Source organism: Panthera leo, chromosome C2 (genome assembly GCF_018350215.1).
Source record: "Panthera leo isolate Ple1 chromosome C2, P.leo_Ple1_pat1.1, whole genome shotgun sequence".
In the NCBI taxonomy this organism is placed as follows: domain Eukaryota; kingdom Metazoa; phylum Chordata; class Mammalia; order Carnivora; family Felidae; genus Panthera; species Panthera leo.
Genome location: NC_056687.1, coordinates 54,388,990 through 54,410,283, shown reverse-complemented (window position 1 = coordinate 54,410,283; position 21,294 = coordinate 54,388,990). Strand labels below are relative to the sequence as shown.

The following is a 21,294-nucleotide window of genomic DNA, read 5'->3' as shown; positions in this document are numbered from 1 at the left end:
ACTGGGCTTTGGGGAAGTAAGTTGGGTTCAGGACGAAGTACCGCAGTGCTTGCCTAAGGCTAGAGCACTGTGGGCTATGTAACTTTGACTTGAATCCATATGAGGAAATAAAGGCTGAGAAATGGGGTAACAGGACATGCTCCACTGGGTTGTTGTGATGCAAAAGTGAATGAATGTGTGCAGACACAACACTTTACACATAAAGCTTTACAATGGTCGGGGAACATGGATTTAGCAATATCTTCCTTAGAGTAAGTTCCTAGCTTTCCCATAATGCTCTAGATGAGAAGTAGAACTGCATACTTGTCAGCTGATAGGAACATACTTATCTTCTAATGGGGCCCAAAGATGGATCTCCCCCCAGCCACTTTAAAAACAAAACAAAACAAAAACCAAGTCATACTTCTGGCTTGTATTGGGCTTGTGGTCAATAACCATCTTGGATTTCTTTACCCACCTAATTAGCTGGGAAGCTTGGTCTCTCCCATTCTATGTTTTTATAATTTATTTCTTGTATATAGTTGTGAGATTTTCCGTTTTTCCTTATAAAGTTTATCCTTTCCAACTCTGAATTACATTACCTTCCAGCTCTGTTACGGACACATTTGATAAAGTTGCATTTTATGTCTTCATCAAAATCTTTGGTAATGTTGATTAGAACATGGCTAAGGACAGAGCCTTCTGGCAGACTTTTAGAGCCCTTTCATCAATAAACTTCAGCAATCTAAGAATGTTTTATAATCCAATCTAAATTACCCCTGTTTTGTTCACAAGGACATGGTAAGATTATCTGTCAAAAGTCTTGCTGAAATCTGGACACAGTATGCCAACAGCATTTTCAGCCAATTTTATAACCATACCAAATATAAAATGAAAATGGCTTGTATTCCAGTCAGTCTAACTAGGCAAACAGAAACAACTTAAAGCATATCCAGCAGGAGGAATTTAATGCAGGGAACAGGTTGGTTACCCAGGTCATAAAGAACTGAGACACCCAAATAGGAGGTTGGTGAGGCAATCCAGAGATTAGCAACAACAGGAACAAATGGGGGAAGGCCTCCAGAGGAAGGCAGAACCATGGTGGGCCTAACTAGAGGAGCTCAACACGTAGAAGAGATGTTACCTTTGCTTTGCCCCCACCCCTCCTCACCCCTTCCCTGCACATCCTGGCTATTCTCTTCCCCCCATTCCACATTTTCCCACCAGAGTCTCCCACTGGCTGGACCCAGCTGGATATCAGGGGACATAGGCACCCAGAAAAGGCAGTCTACAGCCACCAAGGATATGAACTGTCATGCAGGGCAAACAGACTCTGGGAGAGCACCCAGTTTTTACCTTCTTTTCTGTGAGATCAAACATTTTATTAGAAATAATTCTCAAAAGCCTCTAGGAATTAACAGTCTATATTTCCACATAAAATAAACAGCTTGGGAACAGCTATGGATGTAGTAACTCTTAGAAGATGCCATCACTCTTAGATATGAGCAAATTCTACATCGAGAAGCTATTCCAAAAGGGAGGGATGCTGGAGCCAGACTGTCTAGGACTGCAGACTGGCTCTGCCTCTGATTTGCTAATTTTCTATAAACGTTTCTGTGCCTTAGTTTCCCCATCTATAAAACACGGATGTTAATAGTATTTCTCTTAGGAATACTGTGAGGTTCAATGAGTTGGACATGTACAGCACTTAAAATAGTGCCTAGTTCACAGCAAGAATAAATGTATTCTGACAACCATCCCTCTGTAGCCTTGTGCCATATAGAATAAATCTTAGCTTCTGACAGTAGTAGAATTAGTCTTATGGATATCATTGGTGGCACGTCACGGCCCTGGTACACTAAGTACTTTGCTTTGATTTTTTCATTCTATGGTTGAATGATTCTGTAATTGGGGAAAAAAACATAAACAACAAAATTAGATGCAGGAGATCTTAAATCAGTTACCTTTCAAGAAGTTAGTCTCATTAAACATATAGTTAAGTTCAGTTCTACTACTGGGTACAAACATCTACTTTCATCTACTTGAGTGCATTTATCAACTAACTTTAGTGGGGCTTATGAAACTGCATACAAACTACATTCTGTTCACATGCATGGACATGCATACAGATAAGCACACGGTGGACACAGAGGAGCATAAATCAGTGTGAACTCAGGTGAATAAAACTGCACTGTGGGACGCACAGAATTAATGTCTGTTATTAATTAGTCAAGTTGCCCTTAATAGAGGGTTGGTTGTTAATCAAGCCTTGAAATAGAATATGCCTTAGTAAATGACAATTTATTCTTTTATTATTATTTTAAATTGAACAATAAACTTCTTTAAGAGTGAGGATGTAAAATGTCTGCAGGACACCTTCTAGATCGAATTCCCATGGCTGTATTCCAAGAAGTCAGAATGCTAATGTTTTAAATCAAATGCCTGGCATAAATATTTGATATCTACGGTCTATTCCCTCAGGCACCATATTTTTTATAACTGTAACTCAGGGGGCACAAAATGGATCCTGTTCACCTCTGTACTCTCCTCCAAGAATATATCCTAGTACCTTTCAAAAAGAAGGCATTTCGTAGATAATTGTGTTGAATTGAATGGTTCATTAGTTCTGAGTCTAAAATGCAATCTGATTCATACCAAGAAAGTTACCTTACAAGTCTATAAAAAACAATGTTAATTAGGACCACGCTATTGCTTGGCCTAGACCAGCATTCACACTGTCCTTACTTATGCTTCCCAGGAGCACCAGTGAGAATTAATCACTAATATTGTAGTTTTACTTTGATGACTGAAACCTCACTGAAGTTTCTCACTGTTTTGTGTAGTCAGAATGGCCTGTCAGTGATGAGCTGGAAGAAATGTAACTTACCCCCAAAAGAAAAATGAAAATGAGTATGTTGAAACTGGAGATTCTAAAGGATGCACATATTGGACAGACATATAAAAATCACCCTCTTCAAAATTATTACAAAGAAAAATTTCAGTAGGAATATTGAAGAGGTGAGATAAAATGTGTAGTGGAGGGATTATTTTTTATGTTCCTGGGTTCAAGAAGATTGCCATTTTCAGTTCAGGTAAGATTGTGCCATAGGCTCGGGGTTGCTATGGGGGACTACAGAGACATAATAAATCTGAGTTGTGACAAGCTTTTACCTCTTTGAATCAAAAGACATTTTAAAATGTGTTCCTTTCTACAAATGTTAAGATATTGATTCATTTCTTTAATGTGTTCTGCTATAAAAGACAGTGAAATGACCAGCAAAAAATAATTAATCATGTGTACTAGATAAGAATAATACCACAGAAACAGATGCTCTTTAACTGGTACAAAGGAATGGGTAAGTTGCTCCAAAATGTACCATACTATTACACTCTTAATTATCTTTTGTCTTTCATTGTCTATTGTAAAGGATCCAGCTCGATTAAAAGCAAGGCAGTGTGAAAACAGAGCCACTGACACTAATCAAGAAGTTTCAATTTCAAAATCTTTGCCTTTTAGTACAAAATAAATGTTTTGCAGCCAAGGTATGTTTACAATCATTTTGTACTGGCTTATTATCTGCCAAAACAGTGTAGACATAACCCTAGGATGGCATTTAGCAGTGTTTTCCAAGATGTGCACTTCTCCCATAATTAAATAAAATCAGAATGTTATTGCCATAAACATACACTGGCTGATGGTCTCAGAGAATAAAGAATAGCACTGCTGCTAAGAAAATTCAATTTTCTTTATTATAAAAGATAACTGGTCACAGAACAGTGGTCTAAGCATCTCTCAACACTGAAATCTGAGCATATTAAGTAGTTTTCTATTTGGTTTGCAGAAACACGACCAGGTGAAAAGGTGGCTTAAATGTTTCTCTTTACTCACTATTTCTTCAGAAATTATACCCATTCTGAAGACTCTAGATGGGGTGGGGTGGCCTTTGTTCCATAGGCCATCTATTAAAGTCTCCCCCAGAAGTGTTAAAGGAAATCATTAGGAGAATTCTTATATTTCAGTTCCTCCAAAAATAAGTTAATGCAATTGGGAATGAAATGAAAAGTTTTAGGATGGGAGTTTTCTAAAAATGACTCACAACTCTGCCTAAAAAGCTATGGAAAGAAATATACCACTTAAAAAAAAAGACCCCCTCAAATATATCATAGGTATTGGGATTCAGTTATATGACAGTAGCGTAGGAGGGGCTGAGCTGAGAGCTGTGTGCCGAGATTCCAGGTTTCAGGGGGCTATGAGGAGGAGGTGGGGATACTGCGTGTCAATAGTATGTGAGGACACACAGAAAACTGAAATGGAGTCACCTTGGTCAAACACCACCCATACCTGGTAGTCGGGAATGCTAATGTGATTGGAGGGATGGCATTTCCTACAGTTTTCAATGATCTCTATAATTCTATCATAATTCAGCTTTTCTTAAAATGAGCCAACATCCTTCCTAGGACCTTATTTTTATAGACACCGGAATAAATTTGTCTTTATCTACCTATTTGGTTTTAATTGTAAGTGTTTTTTACAAGTTAGAATGTAAGGAAAACTAGGCAGTCAAGGTGTCTGAAAATGTCATCATCTTTTTTTAATAAATAGGGTTAAATAATGTTTCCAGTTCCCTTGGAAGCACCAGATCTGCAATCTTGCTTTTTCATACATGAGGAGTAGGAGTATATGTGGAGAAATCCAGCACCCTTCCTTCAACTTAACCTTAACACATTACTAGTTTCATAAACTGAAGTAAAGAAGTAGAACTCAGAAAATGGGTACCACAGACCAAATTCAGCAACCCTGTGGTGACTGTTCTCTACCTTTCTTCCTTTTGTGCTCAGAGAATATGGGCCTCTGGCTTTCCAAAGTCGACCATTTACCTTAACAAACCCCTCTCTTTTTGACTCTTTCAGTATTGGATTTATTCAGTTGTCCCCACCCCTAGGCATCTTTCATCTCCTCTTTTCTGCTGGTGGGGCTTCCTCTTCGTTCACAAACATCCGGGCTTCCTGAAGTAGGGCTCCGATCTTCCATTCTTCTCTGGTGCATTCAGGTTCAGAGCTGGGGCCATCTCCAGCTCCCCTTTCGCTTTGCCTTTCACGTGGACCCAATCATGGAATCCAACTAAATCCTCTGTAGCATCCCTGGTGTCTGTTTCTACAGCCCATTCCCACTGCCAAACCACCCCTCCCCAATCCTGGCTCTTATCGTCTCACACCTGGATGTCCCCAGAAGTTTTCCACTCCACTCTACACATAGCTGCCAAGGGAGTCTGCTTTCCCACTGTGTGCCCCTGCCCTAAATCTCTTCTTGCTCCTCATGGTTTTCAAGCACAAGTTTCTCTGCTTTACACTAAACACTCTCCCAGTTCTGACTGCAGCCACACTCCACCTTCCACAAGTCTCTTAGCACAGCCCACTACTCCTGCCCGTCTGATCTCATCATCCGCCTACCTCATGCCTCCTGCCTCTACCCCTTTATCCCTTTGCTGTATCTCTCTCATCTCTCCATTTGATTATGCAGGTCACAATCTGCACTGTGTGCGGGTATAAAAGGGGGAGGTGCACGAGGGTAGGTGGATGCTGGCAGGGGCTGCTGGCCTCAGAGCCAGGGCTCCGGAGGGAAAGGAGAGCACAGTGATGGTGTCTTTAAGGGGGAAGGCACTATCGGCTCTGACCAATCGTTCTCATGTGGGAAGATTGGATCAGTGTCTCTAGATTGTCTACATTTTCATGAGAAGTCAGACATTTATTTGAAATCTCCACTTTTAAAATATTAGCCACTAATTGAAATGTAGAATATAATACAGGTCAACAAATTGGGTGCCCCCGAAAAAGCATTTCTGCAAGTTAAACGTGGCCCAGAGGCTGCTAGTTTCAACCCCAGTTTCTAAACAAGTCTTTCATCAAGAACCGTCTTCGTGCTCTCTGTGCTGGGTCCCCATGGCACTCCTGCTAGTATTAATTCTCCCTTTCTTGTCTTCACAAATTCACTTTGTATATCATTCGACACAAGTAGAGCCTTGTCATTTCACCGCATGGTTCCCTGTGAAACCATTTGCACACTTATTTCTCATCCCTTAACTTTTTGTGTCTTATCTCTCTGCAACTGGAGAAGAAGTTCTTGGAGGACAGGAGTCCTACTCCATAATTTCCTCTCAATATCTTCCAAAGTATATTCACAAACAGGCACTTACTTATTTAAGGGTGTAAGATGTATCTTGGCAGTTTCAAAAGTACAGACACTTTTTAAAAAGGAAATATCAGCTCCATTTCTTTGACAGCAGTCTGGAAAAATCTGTCATCTTATTCAGCCATACACATATATGTGTAGGAGTAAGCTGTCTTCCATAGAGCCTTCTATAATACGCAAAGTCCTATAACAAGCAACTTGCAGAGTCTTTTACATTCATCTAAAACAAGGAGACAGAACAGCCCAGTGTGGAAGAGCCTGGGTGTGGAGACAGATTGCCTGGGTTTCTACTGAGGCTCCAACTTCCTGTCCACATGACCTTAGGCAAGTCACAAAACCTCTCTCCCCTTTTGTTTCCTAATGTATACAAGAGGAACGGTGATAATACCTATCTCAGAGTATGTGTGTGAAAATTCAATGAGTACATATAAAATACTTAGGAAAGTGCCTACCACATAGCAGAGAATTAAAGTCATTATTATCTTAAGTTAGGTAATACAACTGATTTTCTGCTATTAAAATTTAAACTCTATTTTAAAGAACACATAAAATTATTTCAGAAAAAGAAGAGTAAAACCAAAGAATAATATTTTTAGGCATATGCTTCGGCGTCTCATGGCAACTCTCCAACACCAAAACCGCACCCGGAGGCAGAGTGTGCTCATACCACTGACCTTAGGAAGTTCACAAGCAGGTTCCCAGCTTACCCTATCACAAGAAACAGTATTCGTACATCCATATGCAGGTAACTTTAGCAGCCTCACGGTTATGGACATGGAATGGACCCTTAATAATTACCGCTTATTGGAATAAATGAATCAACTGTGTATTTTATTATACTAGGCAATTTTGATACCAGAGATCTTTTAAGTGTAGAATTTTCTTTCCTAAAATATACAGGGAAAGATGTGTCTGTGTGTCCTCCAACTATATAGCAGCTATAATACACAATCATCTCCGGGGAGATGCTTTGCAACTCTTTGCATGATCTGACCTAATTAATTTCAAAATGAAAGGAAACACATTATAGTACCTGCACCAATTAAACAACTGATTAACTGAACAGTACAAACCTCATGGAGGTTCAAACATAGAGGACTGTATTTTTTTTCTCAATTCCCTGACCTCAGCAGCACTATACTAACTCCGTTCTTAGCTGGAGTGGATTCCTGAAAAATACCTGGAACAGATCCCAGAATTGTCAGGTCCCTCTCAGCTATTAAAAATCCACCCAGCTTAAAATGCCAATCAAATGCCTGAAGCAGGGCCTTCCCCAGGGCATCTCCTGGCTACGGGGTCCAAAGAAATAAAACAATGCCAAAACCAAGAGTGCAGGCCAACCCAAGTCTCTTTGTGTCTGTTGCCAACTTCCTCCAATTTTCTTTTTGCCGGCTCACGTGGGTGTAGGGCACAGCAATAAGAACATGCCTAAAATATTTCTTGCTTCTCACCAAGAAGACACTTCTTGCAAGCAACAGCCCCTATACTTTTGGGAGGTCTACTATTCAGCTCTCCCCTTGTGTCAGCTTGTAGGAATAGAGGTGGGGTAGGGGGAGAGGTTAGTTCCTGGGCTGGTTGCTGGCCCTTCCCTTCACGAGTTCTAAAGCTTCTGTAAAAAACGGGAGAAGCAATAGTGGAGGCAAAACTCACTGCCCATGGTTATGCCTGTCTTTTTCTATCTGTTCCTGCTAACACTACAAAAGACTGAATGACCTTGTCACGGGATGCCAAGGGCAGGGATGATATACAAATTATTTAAGAGGCAGGGATGCAAACTGATCAGAAGGGATGTGGTCCAGGGGCTGGAACAGGTCCTGCAGACCCCTTGCAGTGTCCTCCAGTTGCTGGAAGGATCAGGGGAGCCCAGGGATGCTGGGGAAATTGCAGCAAGGGTGCTAGGGGGTTTGGGTCCTTTTACTAACGATGGGAAGTGCTTGGTAATGTTAGTACCAGGATAGCTGTACTGGTGGAAACTGACTGAACATCATTCCTACCTGTGGGAGCTCTTCAGTGTCCTGAGCGAAGCTGTCTCTAAGTGCGTATTTCCTAACGAGAGAGGCTGCCCCAGGCTTGCTCTCTGCAACCCCCTCCCCCCCCCCCCCCCCCGCCATGACTGTCCCACGGCCTCTTGCCTGATCACACTGAACTATTTTCTATTTGGTCACATGACCTGTGGAAACTCATGCATTTTCACAATACCAAAACAGAGAGTACAGCAGGGTATTCCAAACCTCTCCTTGCTGCCAACTTCCTCCAGCTCTTTTCTCACCTGGTCAGACAGGTGAAGGGCACAGCAATAAGTCTATGTCTAAAACACTTCTAGCTTCTCACCAAAGAATGAGAAGACACCTCTTACAGATACACCCCAATTGGGAACAAATTTTCTCTTAGAGCTGCCTTCACTTTGTTTGACAGGGAGCAGGGATGAAGAGTGAAAAGCAATTCCTTCCTTCTCTCTTCAGGACAGGGAGGAAAATCAAAATATTCCAGATGACTGGAGAGTTTTTGATAGCCACCTGCGCACTGACGACTTACGGGCTGGGATAGGAATGAGAGAACCCCCGGAGGGGTACGTGGGATAGTAGCTGGATTGGACCATCTCTTTAGAAATCCCAAGAGAAGGATCTGGCCCAAATTGAAGATGGCTTCCTGGCAGATTTCCTTTTGAAATGCATAAATTTAAAGCTGTTCTTTCATAGTTCAGACAGTAGCACCAATTCTGGGCAAGAGGAAAAATCTTCCTCTGTATCCTGTTATACTTATTTGAAGAGGCACCCGAAATAATTAAATATTATATGCAGTTTAAGAAAAATGAATATCAAATATACATGGAATAAAAAAATTGAGGAAGCATATTTCTATTGGTGATTATTTGGAGATGCTGATTAATCCATTGTGCATATATTTATGTTTAATTAGAAACTGGGTAGGATTTAGAATGTTATTCTAAAACACAGTCTATTAGCATTATGGCATCATATTCATGTGGTGCAAATAATAATGTGAGAGGATTTTCTTGGTAAACTATTTTTTAGCGACCCTGTTTTATCAAAAGCATATATTTTTACTCGGATGTTATAAGAAACTAAGTCTGAGTATAAGCTGATTTGCTATAATTGGAATAGGCTTATTGCAGTCATTTTACCCCTTTAAAATTATGATACCAGCATTCAAACATCTGTTAAACCATAGCATCTGTTTCATATTTGGGATGCATCCCTACAAATTAGAAGAATGTTCTTTTTAATGAGCTCTGATTTAATAGGGAATCCTTTTTTTTTATATAACTGTTATGTGAAAGAAAGAAAATGAGAAGACAAAAATCATCTCTTGCACCCTCCATACTAAAGTACCTCAAAGGTCCATACATTTCAAATATAAAACTGTTTCATGAAGATATATGAATATGAAAGTGCACATGCGTGTGCACACACATACACACACCAGGAAATGCAGAGAGGGCCACACATTCTTATTATTCAAGAAAAATAATCACTTCTTTCAAAAACATTGTCTTGCCAATCTATAGGGTCTTAAAAATACCAGATAAATTCATACCTCGTAGTGCCTCTGTTTACTAAGATTTGTTTGCTCTAACTCCAAAGGCATACGTGTTGCCAGGTCATTATCATTTCAGTTCTATCTGAAGTAGTACTTGCCACTGACTCACTCAGTTCTTTTTAAACTATTCCCTATGGTCTCTGGAAGTTTTCTAGTCATTTGGAGACCTCTATCTGCATCTGATTTTGTCCTATAAGAAGCATGTCAGCTTAATGTCAGACAACAAAGGGTTCATGTGTCCCACTGTTAATATACTTCTTTACTGTCTTAGGCCTTTGACCTTTGTGTTTTTCTATTTCTAATGTGGAGATGGGTAGACATTAAAAGCTTAATTTAAACATGTTTAGAACTCCTAGATTTTAATGATATAAGCTACCATAAAATTTAGAAGATAGGCTGCCCCATTAAATTTAACAAACTACAAAGGATTTATAAAAAGAAGGTATCACTCACATAAAATGAAAAAAAAAAAAAAAACAACTCAGAAGGAACTCATTGGAAGGAAGCCAGAAAAATGAGAGAAAAGAAAAAGTTTAATGTAAGAGATTTCTGGTCACCCATCTTGTACCTCCTAATTTGTCTCACCAAAAGAGAAAACGGCTACTGCAGTGTCCCCAGCACTGACGACGTTTCTTTCACAAAAGAAAGGCAGAGCGGTCACAGGTAGGCGGAGGCAAGCATGGTAGGTGCCCACCCCAGCAACAACTGCTTCTGGCACCTTTCTTGCCAACCCATCCCCCACCAAGTGAGGGTTCTGGCCCTCACAGATTTATGAAAGCACATTTACCAAAGGAACAGCAGCATTTTATATCCATTTCACAACAAATGTACAGCCGATAGGTGTTACAAAACCAGATTTGGAGTCATTTGAGTTCTTCACTAAAAAAACACCCCCAAATTTAAACATCGATGACCTAGTTTAAAAGTAGTGTCTTCTAGGAATTTATAGACACTATAAGAGAATCAGAGAAGAGAAAAATGACCCAGGCCATTCTTCTGGGTTTAGGCTAGACTTACATCACCAGTCTGAGACAAAAACTGACCTTATTTGACAATACTAACCTGTGGAAAAAGATTGTGTCATTTTCTTGAGTACCCTTTTCCAATGCTTAATGACTTTTAGTAGCAAAACTCCTTTTTTACCTCCCATGGTTGAAAATGAGATATAACAACACACTTTATGGTCACAGGGGATAGGGTACAGTTTAAAGAACATTGTTATTATGAACTTTTTCCACCTCTGCAGATCTTATCTCCATATACTCTTAGAAACTTGCCTCTGCCAGTTGAAAGAGTGCAGATTTTCCATAGCGTTTCACAGGTTCTGCACCACCCAGCTGCGAAGTGTTTGAAGAAATCTGTATTGAAAATAATTCACATAAAGGATATTAATTGTGTCATCAGAATCTTTGCTTCTCATTCATACACATTCAGGAACTTTCTTTAGTTTACGAGAACATCATTGTTCCCAAGTACCAAGTAACTTTAAAGATGTCATACTTGGAATTATAATTTTGAAACCAACTTTGGTAAACAACATCAAAAACAGTAACAAAAACCAGGTGTGGCTTGGACAGCTGTTTAATGACAGGAGTATTGTCTTGTACACTCCAGGCTTTAAACTCTACCACTTAAAACAAGATTTGCATTTCCATTTCCATATAAACACCAACTCATCAACTGACCAAATATGAGGGATTTAGAGTCATTTTGTATGCATCGAAGTGACTAATTTTTTTAAGGAATATATTTAGGATCTCTAAAATTATTTGGGAAAGATAGCATCATTAGTCAACAAATATTTTTTTTATATAATTATTTTTAATGTTTATTTATTTTTGAGAGAGAGAGAGAGAGAGAGCGAGCGAGCACAGAGTGGGGGAGGAGCAGAAACAGAGAGGGAAACACAGAATCTGAAACAGGTTCCAGGCTCTGAGCTGCCAGCACAGGACCTGATGCGGGGCTCGAACTCAGGAATGGCGAGATCATGACCTGAGCCGGAGTCAGGTACTTAACCGACTGAGCCACCCAGGTGTCCCTCAACAAATATTTTTTTAAGAATCCAATATAAATGTCGTAGGCAATACGATAGGAACTGGGGAAGCCAAGAATTTTACAGAAAACACTAGCCCTGGCTTTGAGAGAATACTCTAAAGTACACACAAAGATTGAAAATCAAGACCACAAATCTAAATAAGTTATACAGTTAAGGCCTATGCTGAGGCACAACATATCCAACATTGTATCAACTGCATGTTCTTTTGCAAATTTGGCCAAACAGTGGCCAGGCACTGATAACAACGAACTGCAATGTCCTTTCTCATTTTTATATGAAAACTTCATTTTCAACTTCTAGCCTAACTCAGTAAAAAAAAAAAGCTGAGAACATACATTCTTAAGGATCTTTACAAATATTCTTCTTCCTGGAGAAGTTCTGTCATTACAGCAGCTAGCTATGGCTTAAGCATTTCATATTCCTCATGATTCTGAATTCTTCCTCAGTTTAAGATAGAAGTATTTCTCAGTTCAGTTTAGCAGGCACTCCTGCCTGCTGAGTGTATCCTCACAGGTGACCCCAAGTCCCACAGGGGATTCTGTGGAGCCATCAGCTCTGGGAGAGACTGGGAGCTTGCTGCTGAATGGAATTCTTCCTAGAATACCGGCTGAACGGGAGGCTTTTGTCGAGGAAAATGTTTAACAAGCTACCTGGGCCATTTAGAAGAATTTAGTTTATGGAAATTTTAGGCACTTTTTCTTCCTAGGTACTATCATTTTTAACAGTTCTTTCCAATTTATCCCAACTAAATTTTTATGTTTTATTTATTTTTGAGAAAGCACACACAAGTGTTGGAGGGCCAGAGAGAGGGGGACAGAGGATCCGAAGTGGGCTCTGCACTGACAGCAGAAAGCCTGATGTGAGGCTCGAACTCACAAACCAAAACTGTGAGATCATGACCTCAACCAACTGACTGAGGTACCCAGGCACCGCCAAACCACTTTTCTTTTTAAAGAAAATTAACTAAATGGGGCTCAATCTTTCTAAGTCTGGAATCTTTTCTTCTACCTAATTTTTCTCTGATGTATGCCACTTCTACTTTTTCTAGACAAGATGAATTTAATAAATCACCTTATCACTGAACTAAGAGAAATGGACACATAATCACCACCTCCCAATTACTTGAGGGAATGAAGTACTAAACATACAGAATTGCCAGCGTCTCGAACCCAGGCTGTATAAAAGAAAGAACATGACTTTTGTGTCATACACACCTTCATTACTTTTTGCTCTGTCAACTTAAGCAAATTGAGTCTCATCTACCTCATCTTCAAAACAGAAACAATAATACCTGTCCCATATTATTGTTGTCAAGATTAGATTTTATGTCAGTGAAGAGTCTGGCACAGTGCCGAGCCCATATTGTGTTCTCAATAAGTGGTACAATGATTATCAACAAGAATTTATCAACAGTAACTTGAATAAACATAAAGCTCTCTTAGTATAGTCCAAAAATTAGTTACACACTAAAATTGCAATGTTAAAGGATAATCATGAAATTTAGTAATTCGTAGAATATTAAATTTATCACATAATCACATGACACTCTTAAGAATCACTAGAGGACAGGCTGGGTAATCCCACACCACACAGCCACAATGCGGACTGGTTCTAGTTCTTACACTGACTCCCTCTGCTGTTCCTTTTGTTGTAGGTTTATGCTCCTCGACACTAAGTATTTGTTCACTACCACACACCCTGTGCACGGAAGACTGTGGGGCTCAATGAAGAACTTCGGACTGTGTGGATGCATTATCTGCCATTTGAGATAATGCACAGTTGTCTAAGTAGAGAACTAGAATGGTTCTTTACCTTTCAAAAGGAACTACTACTTATGTCTAGTAAGAACTAGTTCCCTCATCACCCATGGGAGGACTTTGACCTATCTGTAGGTATAAGAAAGATTTCCAAAGGAGCTTGTGTAGGGGGAGGGTCAATGTACTTTAGCAGCCCAACATTTCTTTTTTTGTTAATTTTTTTTTAATGTTTATTCATTTGTGAGAGACAGAGAGTGAGTGAGGGAGGGGCAGAGAGAGAGAGAGAAGGAGACACAGAATCCAAAGCAGGCTCCAGGCTCTGAGCTGTCAGCACAGAGCCCAACATGGGGCTCCAACTCACCAACCATGAGATCATGACCTGAGCTGAAGCCAGAAGTCCAACTGACTGAGCCACCCAGGCGCCCCAGTAGCCCAACATTTCTATAATTACCAACCAGTATGGTTTTCCTGGAATGACTGTGGGGAGATATGCTTTCTTTTTATTTTATTCTTTAAATGTTTTTATTTTTTAAAATTTACATCCAAATTAGTTAGCATACAGTACAACAATGATTTCGGTAGATTCCTTAGTGTCCCTTACCCATTTAGCTCATCCCCCTTCCCACAACCCCTCCGGTAACCCTCAGTTTGTTCCCCATATTTATGAGTCTCTTCTGTTTTGTCCCCCTCCCTGTTTTTATATTCTTTTTGTTTCCCTTCCCTTATGTTCATCTGTTTTGTCTCTTAAAGTCCTCATATGAATGAAGTAATATAATTTTTGCTTTCTCTGGCTAATTTCACTTAGCATAATACCCTCCGGTTCCATCCACATAGTTGCAAATGGCAAGATGTCATTCTTTTTGACTGCCGAGTAATACTCCATTGTATATATATATATATATATATGCCACATCTTCTTTATCCATTCATCCATCAGTGGACATTTGGGCTCTTTCCATACTTTGGCTATTGTTGATAGTGCTGCTATAAACACAGGGGTACATGTGTCCCTTCGAAACAGCACACTTGTATCCCGTGGATAAATGCCTAGTAGTGCAACTGCTGGGTCGCAGGGTAGTTCTATTTTTAGTTTTTTGAGGAGCCTCCATACAGTTTTCCAGAGTGGCTGTACCAGCTTGCATTCCCAGGGAGATATGCTTTCTAAAAGCATCTTTGGGCTTCTTAATTTTTAGACATATGTTAACATCTGTGGCTGGTCCTTATCTTGATTTCTTGGCAACGTTTGATATGACTAACCTTTTTTTTTTGGGAAACTCTTCTCTGGACTTCCATTACTGGAGGGTCTGTCTTATTTCCCTCTTATCCCCCAAGCCACTCCTTGTTGTTCTCTGCTGGCTCTCCTTTCTCTGGTGACCCCTTAAATGCTTTTCTTCAGGGTTTTGTCTTAGGGCCTTCTCTCTTTTTATTTATACATTTCTTTGAGTAATTTGATCTCTTCTGATAGCTTTGTTAGAGCTTGTACAATGCTGATTTGTTATACCACTGTTTATACCACTGTTCATTTCCCCCATTGTTTTCCTATTTAAGAGACTTACGCATCCTTTCAAGTATGAACAACACAGTAATATGTTCTTCAAAGTCTGGTCGGCTAGTGGAGGAAGGGCAGGTTATGTTATACTTATGGGTAGGGGACCCTAGTGGGCCATACTGCATAGTACATTCCTGGCTTTGCTTTTTATTTTCCTCAAATTAGATGGTGCTTGCCAATCTGTTAACTCCATAGTCTCCCCTTTGGCAGCATGTACTGTTCTGATAAACAGAGTGCGTGTAATAGCACAAGACGCAGAGCAAATGTGCTAAGAAAAATGATCACCCTGGATGTTAAACTGTTAATTTTACAGCTGCCTGAGGTAGGGAAGCATACCATGGAAACAGGTAGTAAAGATTAAGAGTAAAATAGGTAATGGAGGAAGTGTTCTGGAGTTATGAGGGGTATCATAAAACACTGTAGTCTGGGAGGAAATGACTGATAATTATTGAATGAATAAAAAAAATTTTAAAAACCCAAATGAACAACACGGGAAGATTGGTCTTTCTTACCTTAAAAGAAATATTAATGCTTCCAATAAAAACACGTGATACTTTCACACTGATTAGCTGCAGTGTGAGTATGCAGTTTTTGTCGAGTGTAATATTCTGTAACATATTGAACAGTCCATCATGAAAATGAATGCTTTAAATTTGCACCTATTGCATCTATCCAATTGTGGCATTGCTTTAAATTTGAGGAGATTATGGCTGTATTTATATTGGCAAAGTAAATACCTTGTAAGGGAAGTTTTAATGTCCAAATTTATTGGTCTAAATCATCTAGATTAGTTCTCTGTCTTCAAAGTAAATATATTTCAATGCAAAGATATATTGTAGGTGTAAGAGTCAGCCACACAACGGAAAAGAGAGTATGTGAACTGGTTGGTCATGGCTTCCAGACCTGTTAAATGATAGAAAACAATAGCTCCCTTCTGGCATTACATGTGGTCATTAGTCTTCAGTAAATGAGATCTAAAATGTGATGGATGTGTCACTCTACCTGTAAACAACAGAAGATGCAGATAGGAAACTCATTCTGACCAATGTAATGGATCAGAGCCAGGAAACAGAGTGATGGCTCTTCAGATGGGCCAAGGTGAACACAGATGAATTAGGGGTATCAGCAAGGAATGGAGACAGGCTGAAATGGAGGGGGGTGGCGGTGAACAGGCTTTACACTCTGTATTTCTTCCTAGATCTTGCAAAGCAGGTATATTTTTCTTAAAACGTAAGCTTTCGTGGGGAATCTACAAACAAAATGTTCTTTATTCAGTTTCATGACTCCATGCAGGTTCACTTCAACGAGTTTTGAAACTATCAGACTTGATTAAGAAAGAAAAACATCCTTCTAAGCCTGCAAGGCAGAAACCCAGGACTTAGTGTGAAAGAAAAAACAACTTCAACTTAAAGAACTGCCCAGGGCTTACGGTTTCTTAAACAATGTGTTCCTAGGATAATTATTTGACACAATAAATGACCCACTGCCAAGAGAAGATCTAACTAATCTCTTCTCAAAGTTATGAATGTTTGTAAATCAAATTAGCAGGAATGGTCTCTAAGCATTTTGCCTACCTGACCTTAAAATAACATCACAAAGCTAAACAGTTTTAAGGAGTAAGTTGTTTCCTAAATCACATAAACCCCATTTTTCTCTAAGTGCACATAATAGGATGGAAATCCCTCTGAAAAGAGGTGGGGCTGTAAGTGGGCCATTGAGTAGATTTCCATTACATGTCCATCCCCTTTTCAATTCACCCTTTCCCTATGAGGTTCCAGACATACTAGGAAGTGCCTCAACAATGGCGATTCGATAACTCACGGTAACAGTTACAAACTACAGAGCAGTGACCTTGAACTGCGGTTTTCTAACAGGAAATTTGTTAGAAATGCAAATTGCCAGGCACCTTTCCCCACCCCTGCCCCCAGACTTAATAAATCAGAGCCCTGGGAGTGGAGCCCAGCAATCTGTTTGAACAAGCCTCTGAGGGAACTCTGATGCATTTTAAAGTTTGAGAACCTCTGCTGTAGACTAATTAAAACAAGAATTCAAGAGTCTTTATGTTTTCTCAAAGGTGATGAGTGTTATACAAAGTAATTATAAAAGTTTTAGGGATACGATTACAGTTAGTAATTGTAACCTATTCTATTTCTTCTGCAATACCTGTGCTCATAGCAGATTTTAGTAGATAATTTTATTAGTTTATGTAGTTAGATCTTGTTAAGCTTTGAATTAAACCAGCCTCAAATGAGGCCAACAATGTGGTCAGATCATAAGATGTCAGAGATTGAAACTTAGGGTTCTCTTGGGCCTGCTGAGGCAACTGACCAGAGAAGTTACATATCCTTAGGGAACCGTGTGCTTCTCTTGTATAATCATATATAACAGTTACAATTAATAAACAAGCACGCAATAATTTAATTTACTTAGGAATGAAAAGTGTTAATATTATCAATCTAAGCAAAATATAACTAGCAAAAATAATATACTGATTGACAGAGGGAATTGCATTTGATTCTAGGGCAAAATATTTTGATTTTGCCACCATGCATGCCTTCCTCTCTTATGAGGTCTTGCAGTAACTCTAATCATTTTCAAATTAACACTTTTTATGTCTCCTGATGCTACTGAGCAGAGGAGTGAAATCTGCAAACATATCCCTGCACAACTCCCAAGAGAGAAAAGTTTCTTTTCTTTCTTGGAAAACAAACAAACCAACCCTTCTTGGGGCACCTGGGTAGCTCAGTCGGTTAAGCCTCTGACTTCCGCTCAGGTCATGAACTCAGGGCTCGTGAGTTAGAGCCCTGCATTGGGCTTTGTGCTGACAGCTCAGAGTCTGGAGCCTGCTTCTGATTCTGTGTCTCCCTCTCTCTCAGCTCCTCCTCTGCTCGTGCTCTATCTCTCTCAAAAATAAACATTAAAAAAAATATTAAAAAAGAAAAAAACTTCTCATGCTTTAAGGAGTGAGCATACTGAGTAGCAAGGACTATTTTAAGAGAGGCTGGGATCTCATTCTCCAGAAGCACAGGACAGCCCCTGTTACATCAGCAAACTGGTTCCTCAAAGCTGCCCAGGGCTTCAGGGAACTCCTCATAAATATGATAATAGTTTCACTTAAATAACAATCACGTTCTGAGTGAAGATAACTGTTGGAAACACCAGCTGTGATATCCCATACTGACATTTTAAATGAAGCTGAATACTCTTGGTGGTTAATGCATTGTCAGGTGTGTCAAAGATGAGCCACTATATTCCTGCTAGAGAGTGTAAAATTTAATCAAACAGAATATATGGCAAATACATTCTGTTTTGAGGAAAATATTTCTAAAAAGTTTCATGGGACTGGCTCGGGCATCAAAATTAAAAACAAATTTAGTCACTACCACAATTTTTTTTTAACTCTTAAAAAAAGTATTCGTATCAAATAAATGGATGCCAACAACTGAAGGAAAGCAAGAAAGTAAACAAAACGATTTCCCCAGACTGGAAATAACAGTCTGCTTATCATAATGAAAAATTATAATAAAATCCTAATTTATTCAGATTCATCAAGCAAATTGTTCTTCATAAATGGTAGTAGCATCATGATATTTTCGTTACCAGTAGAATAGATAGAATAGATAGAATAGATAGATAGGATAGAATAGATAGATAGAATAGCCCTCAACAACGAAAGCAAATACTGTGTCAGAGAAGCCTAACAGATAAGCAGGCCAACTGGTGGTATAAAGTCACAGTGGTTGAGATAAGTGTCCCAAGAGGAAGCAGGATTTCTTTTTTTAATGTAAAAGCTGAAAGTAATTTTTCCTCATTTTCAAAGTAAGATGCTGAGTTTTCTCTTGCCAAAAGGATATCATTTTACATTTCATTTATGCAGCACTCTTTATTCAAATGAATCAAAGTGATTCAATACATCAATATTAAACAGAACAGTCCTGCTTGTCATTTTCTCTCAACCCTTTAAAAAACTGCTTAGTTTAGGATATGTATTTTTGGTTGGAATTAATAAAAGAGGAAAGAGGGGAAAGACCGAAAGCAGACACCATATTATTTTCACGATCAATCTGCATTTTATTATTTGTCATACAGGCTCATTAGGAATGAGCAGCATATGGTTGAGGCCAGGGCTTTTGTGGTAAAATCAAGCATATCCGATGTGCCTCTTCACACTAAGTAAGCACTCTCTAGTGTGTGCTCTCTCTCTGGCTGACAAACCAAAGAAATCTGAGATCCTGTAAGAGCTGACCTGATCTAAGCCTGGGATTAAACACTAATAAAAACGCTGGCTAAAGCTACATCACATAGAAAGCTAAGTGCCAATGATTTAACAGGTTGTATTCACCACTGCATTCACTGTGAGTTATTCATAAATTACAGCATCTAATGTCACTACTGGAAAAATTTAATAAATTGGAATCCTAAGGCCTTCACGTGGACAGCAGTTTTTTTCAAGCTTTTAAAATAAAAACAAGGTAAAATTAAATAAATGAATTAGTGGAAAGGGTCTATTCTAAATGAACTCCTTAATGAATGTTTATAAAATGAATACAAAATATGGAGCTGATCTATGATTATAGCAAAGGCAGCAAAAAGCATGAAGTATTCCCTTACATGCATTATGTTCGTAATGGCGAAAGGCATGCCTAAAGTTCGCTATATGTTATTAAAACTCTATTCTAATATTTCCTGAGCTCAGTAAGTTTCTGAGCCCAATAATCATTAACAACAACAACAAAAAAAAGAGGTCATACCTCTGCAAACTGAAACAAGGCTGAGGCTTGACACTGCTTTGAAGAAGCATCAGGGTGAGACGTACTTGAAGATATCTGAAAGGAAACAAGTAATCTTTAATGCACAAGGACATTTTCCCATATCAGACTAATAGATTCAGCCATGTATTTCCACTGTACACACTGATAAAGATTAAGACATGAATCATCACCCTTAATGCCTTTTAGAAGAACAGTATAAATGATAAAGGAAGACAAAGGCCATGTGTCTAAAAACAGATGACTGGAAGAACAAAAGACCACGACTGGCTCATTTGCCATGTCTCTTGTAGGGTACCAGGTATGTTGCAAACAGCAACATTGCTGTTGCTGAAGCGTTGAGATGAAATGCTTTATTTCAATATATTTTTTAAAATATTATTAAAAGCTGGAAGCTGCAGGAAAGTCAGTCACTCTCTTTCCTACACCACTCCCCCCAAGCTGTTCTCTGCTTAGAGGCAGCTGGGAAACAGTGTTTGAGAAGCATATGGATGTGGCTCAGGGTATCTGGGACTGAATCTTAGCTTGCTGCTCCCTAGCTGCATGACCTTGGGCAGTTCAGCTAATCCTTCTAAGACTTATTTTTCCCAACTGTAAACTGACAATGATGATGAAGAGAATAATCCCCATTTTACAGGATTACAGTGAAAAGAAAACAAGCTACAGAATACACTGCCTGGCATAGTACCAGCACCCAATAAATTATTCACTGAAGAGGAACAGCATTTCTTTTTAACACCATGCATGTGCATGCGTGCGTGTGCGCACTCTCTCTCTCTCACACACACACACACACACACACACACACACACACACACACACAACTCTCTTTCTCCCTCTTCCTCTCACTCTACAGGCATCGGACAGTGGATGGAGGACTCTGCCATACTATACTTGATTCAACTGGGAGACCTTTCTTTTCCACTTGGTATATGGTAGCCTTATTAAGTTTGCTCTGATGGCCCTTGGAAGTACTTCTCAAAGATCTTTTGAGAACAATGTCAGTTACTAATTTTGGTTCCAAAGTGAACAATACTTCCATCCAGCTACAAAATAGGGTGAAAGTGAGTCACAAGAGCAAAAAGCTTAGGCATTATGAATTCAGCCCATTCCCAGTCCCATAAAAGTATTGTTCTTCAATTAACTGTGCTCATGAACTCCATCAAAGGGTACTTACTAAGCAATAAAATGCACCTTAATTATAATCCTTCAACCAGAGAAGTCAATTTTTTTCATCTTAATTAAATTAAGCTGGTTAGAAAAACCATGGAGGCAGTTGGTGATACAGTATCAAAGTAATGTTTAGGGATGAGAAAGAATTAGTAAAGAGACTGATGGAATTACTGACTTTATTCACTGCTGAGGCCATTAAGAAAATTTTAATGCCACTATAATCAGACATAGAAGCATCTTTAGAATAAACATCAGTAAAA

At 39.2% G+C, this 21,294-nt stretch overlaps 1 protein-coding gene across 7 annotated transcripts in view; it reads right to left on the bottom strand.

Annotated features, from left to right (window-relative positions):
* Positions 1-21,294, bottom strand: part of BBX (BBX high mobility group box domain containing) — a 282,183-nt gene that overhangs the window by 41,596 nt on the left and 219,293 nt on the right. For all 7 annotated transcript variants that reach the window (XM_042955358.1, XM_042955354.1, XM_042955353.1 and 4 more), the window contains 2 exons: positions 19,844-19,918; positions 11,008-11,088 (listed from right to left, as the gene is read on the bottom strand). In XM_042955358.1, coding sequence (XP_042811292.1) covers positions 11,008-11,088; positions 19,844-19,918 — 156 coding nt within the window. The remainder of the gene's footprint in view (positions 1-11,007; positions 11,089-19,843; positions 19,919-21,294) is intronic.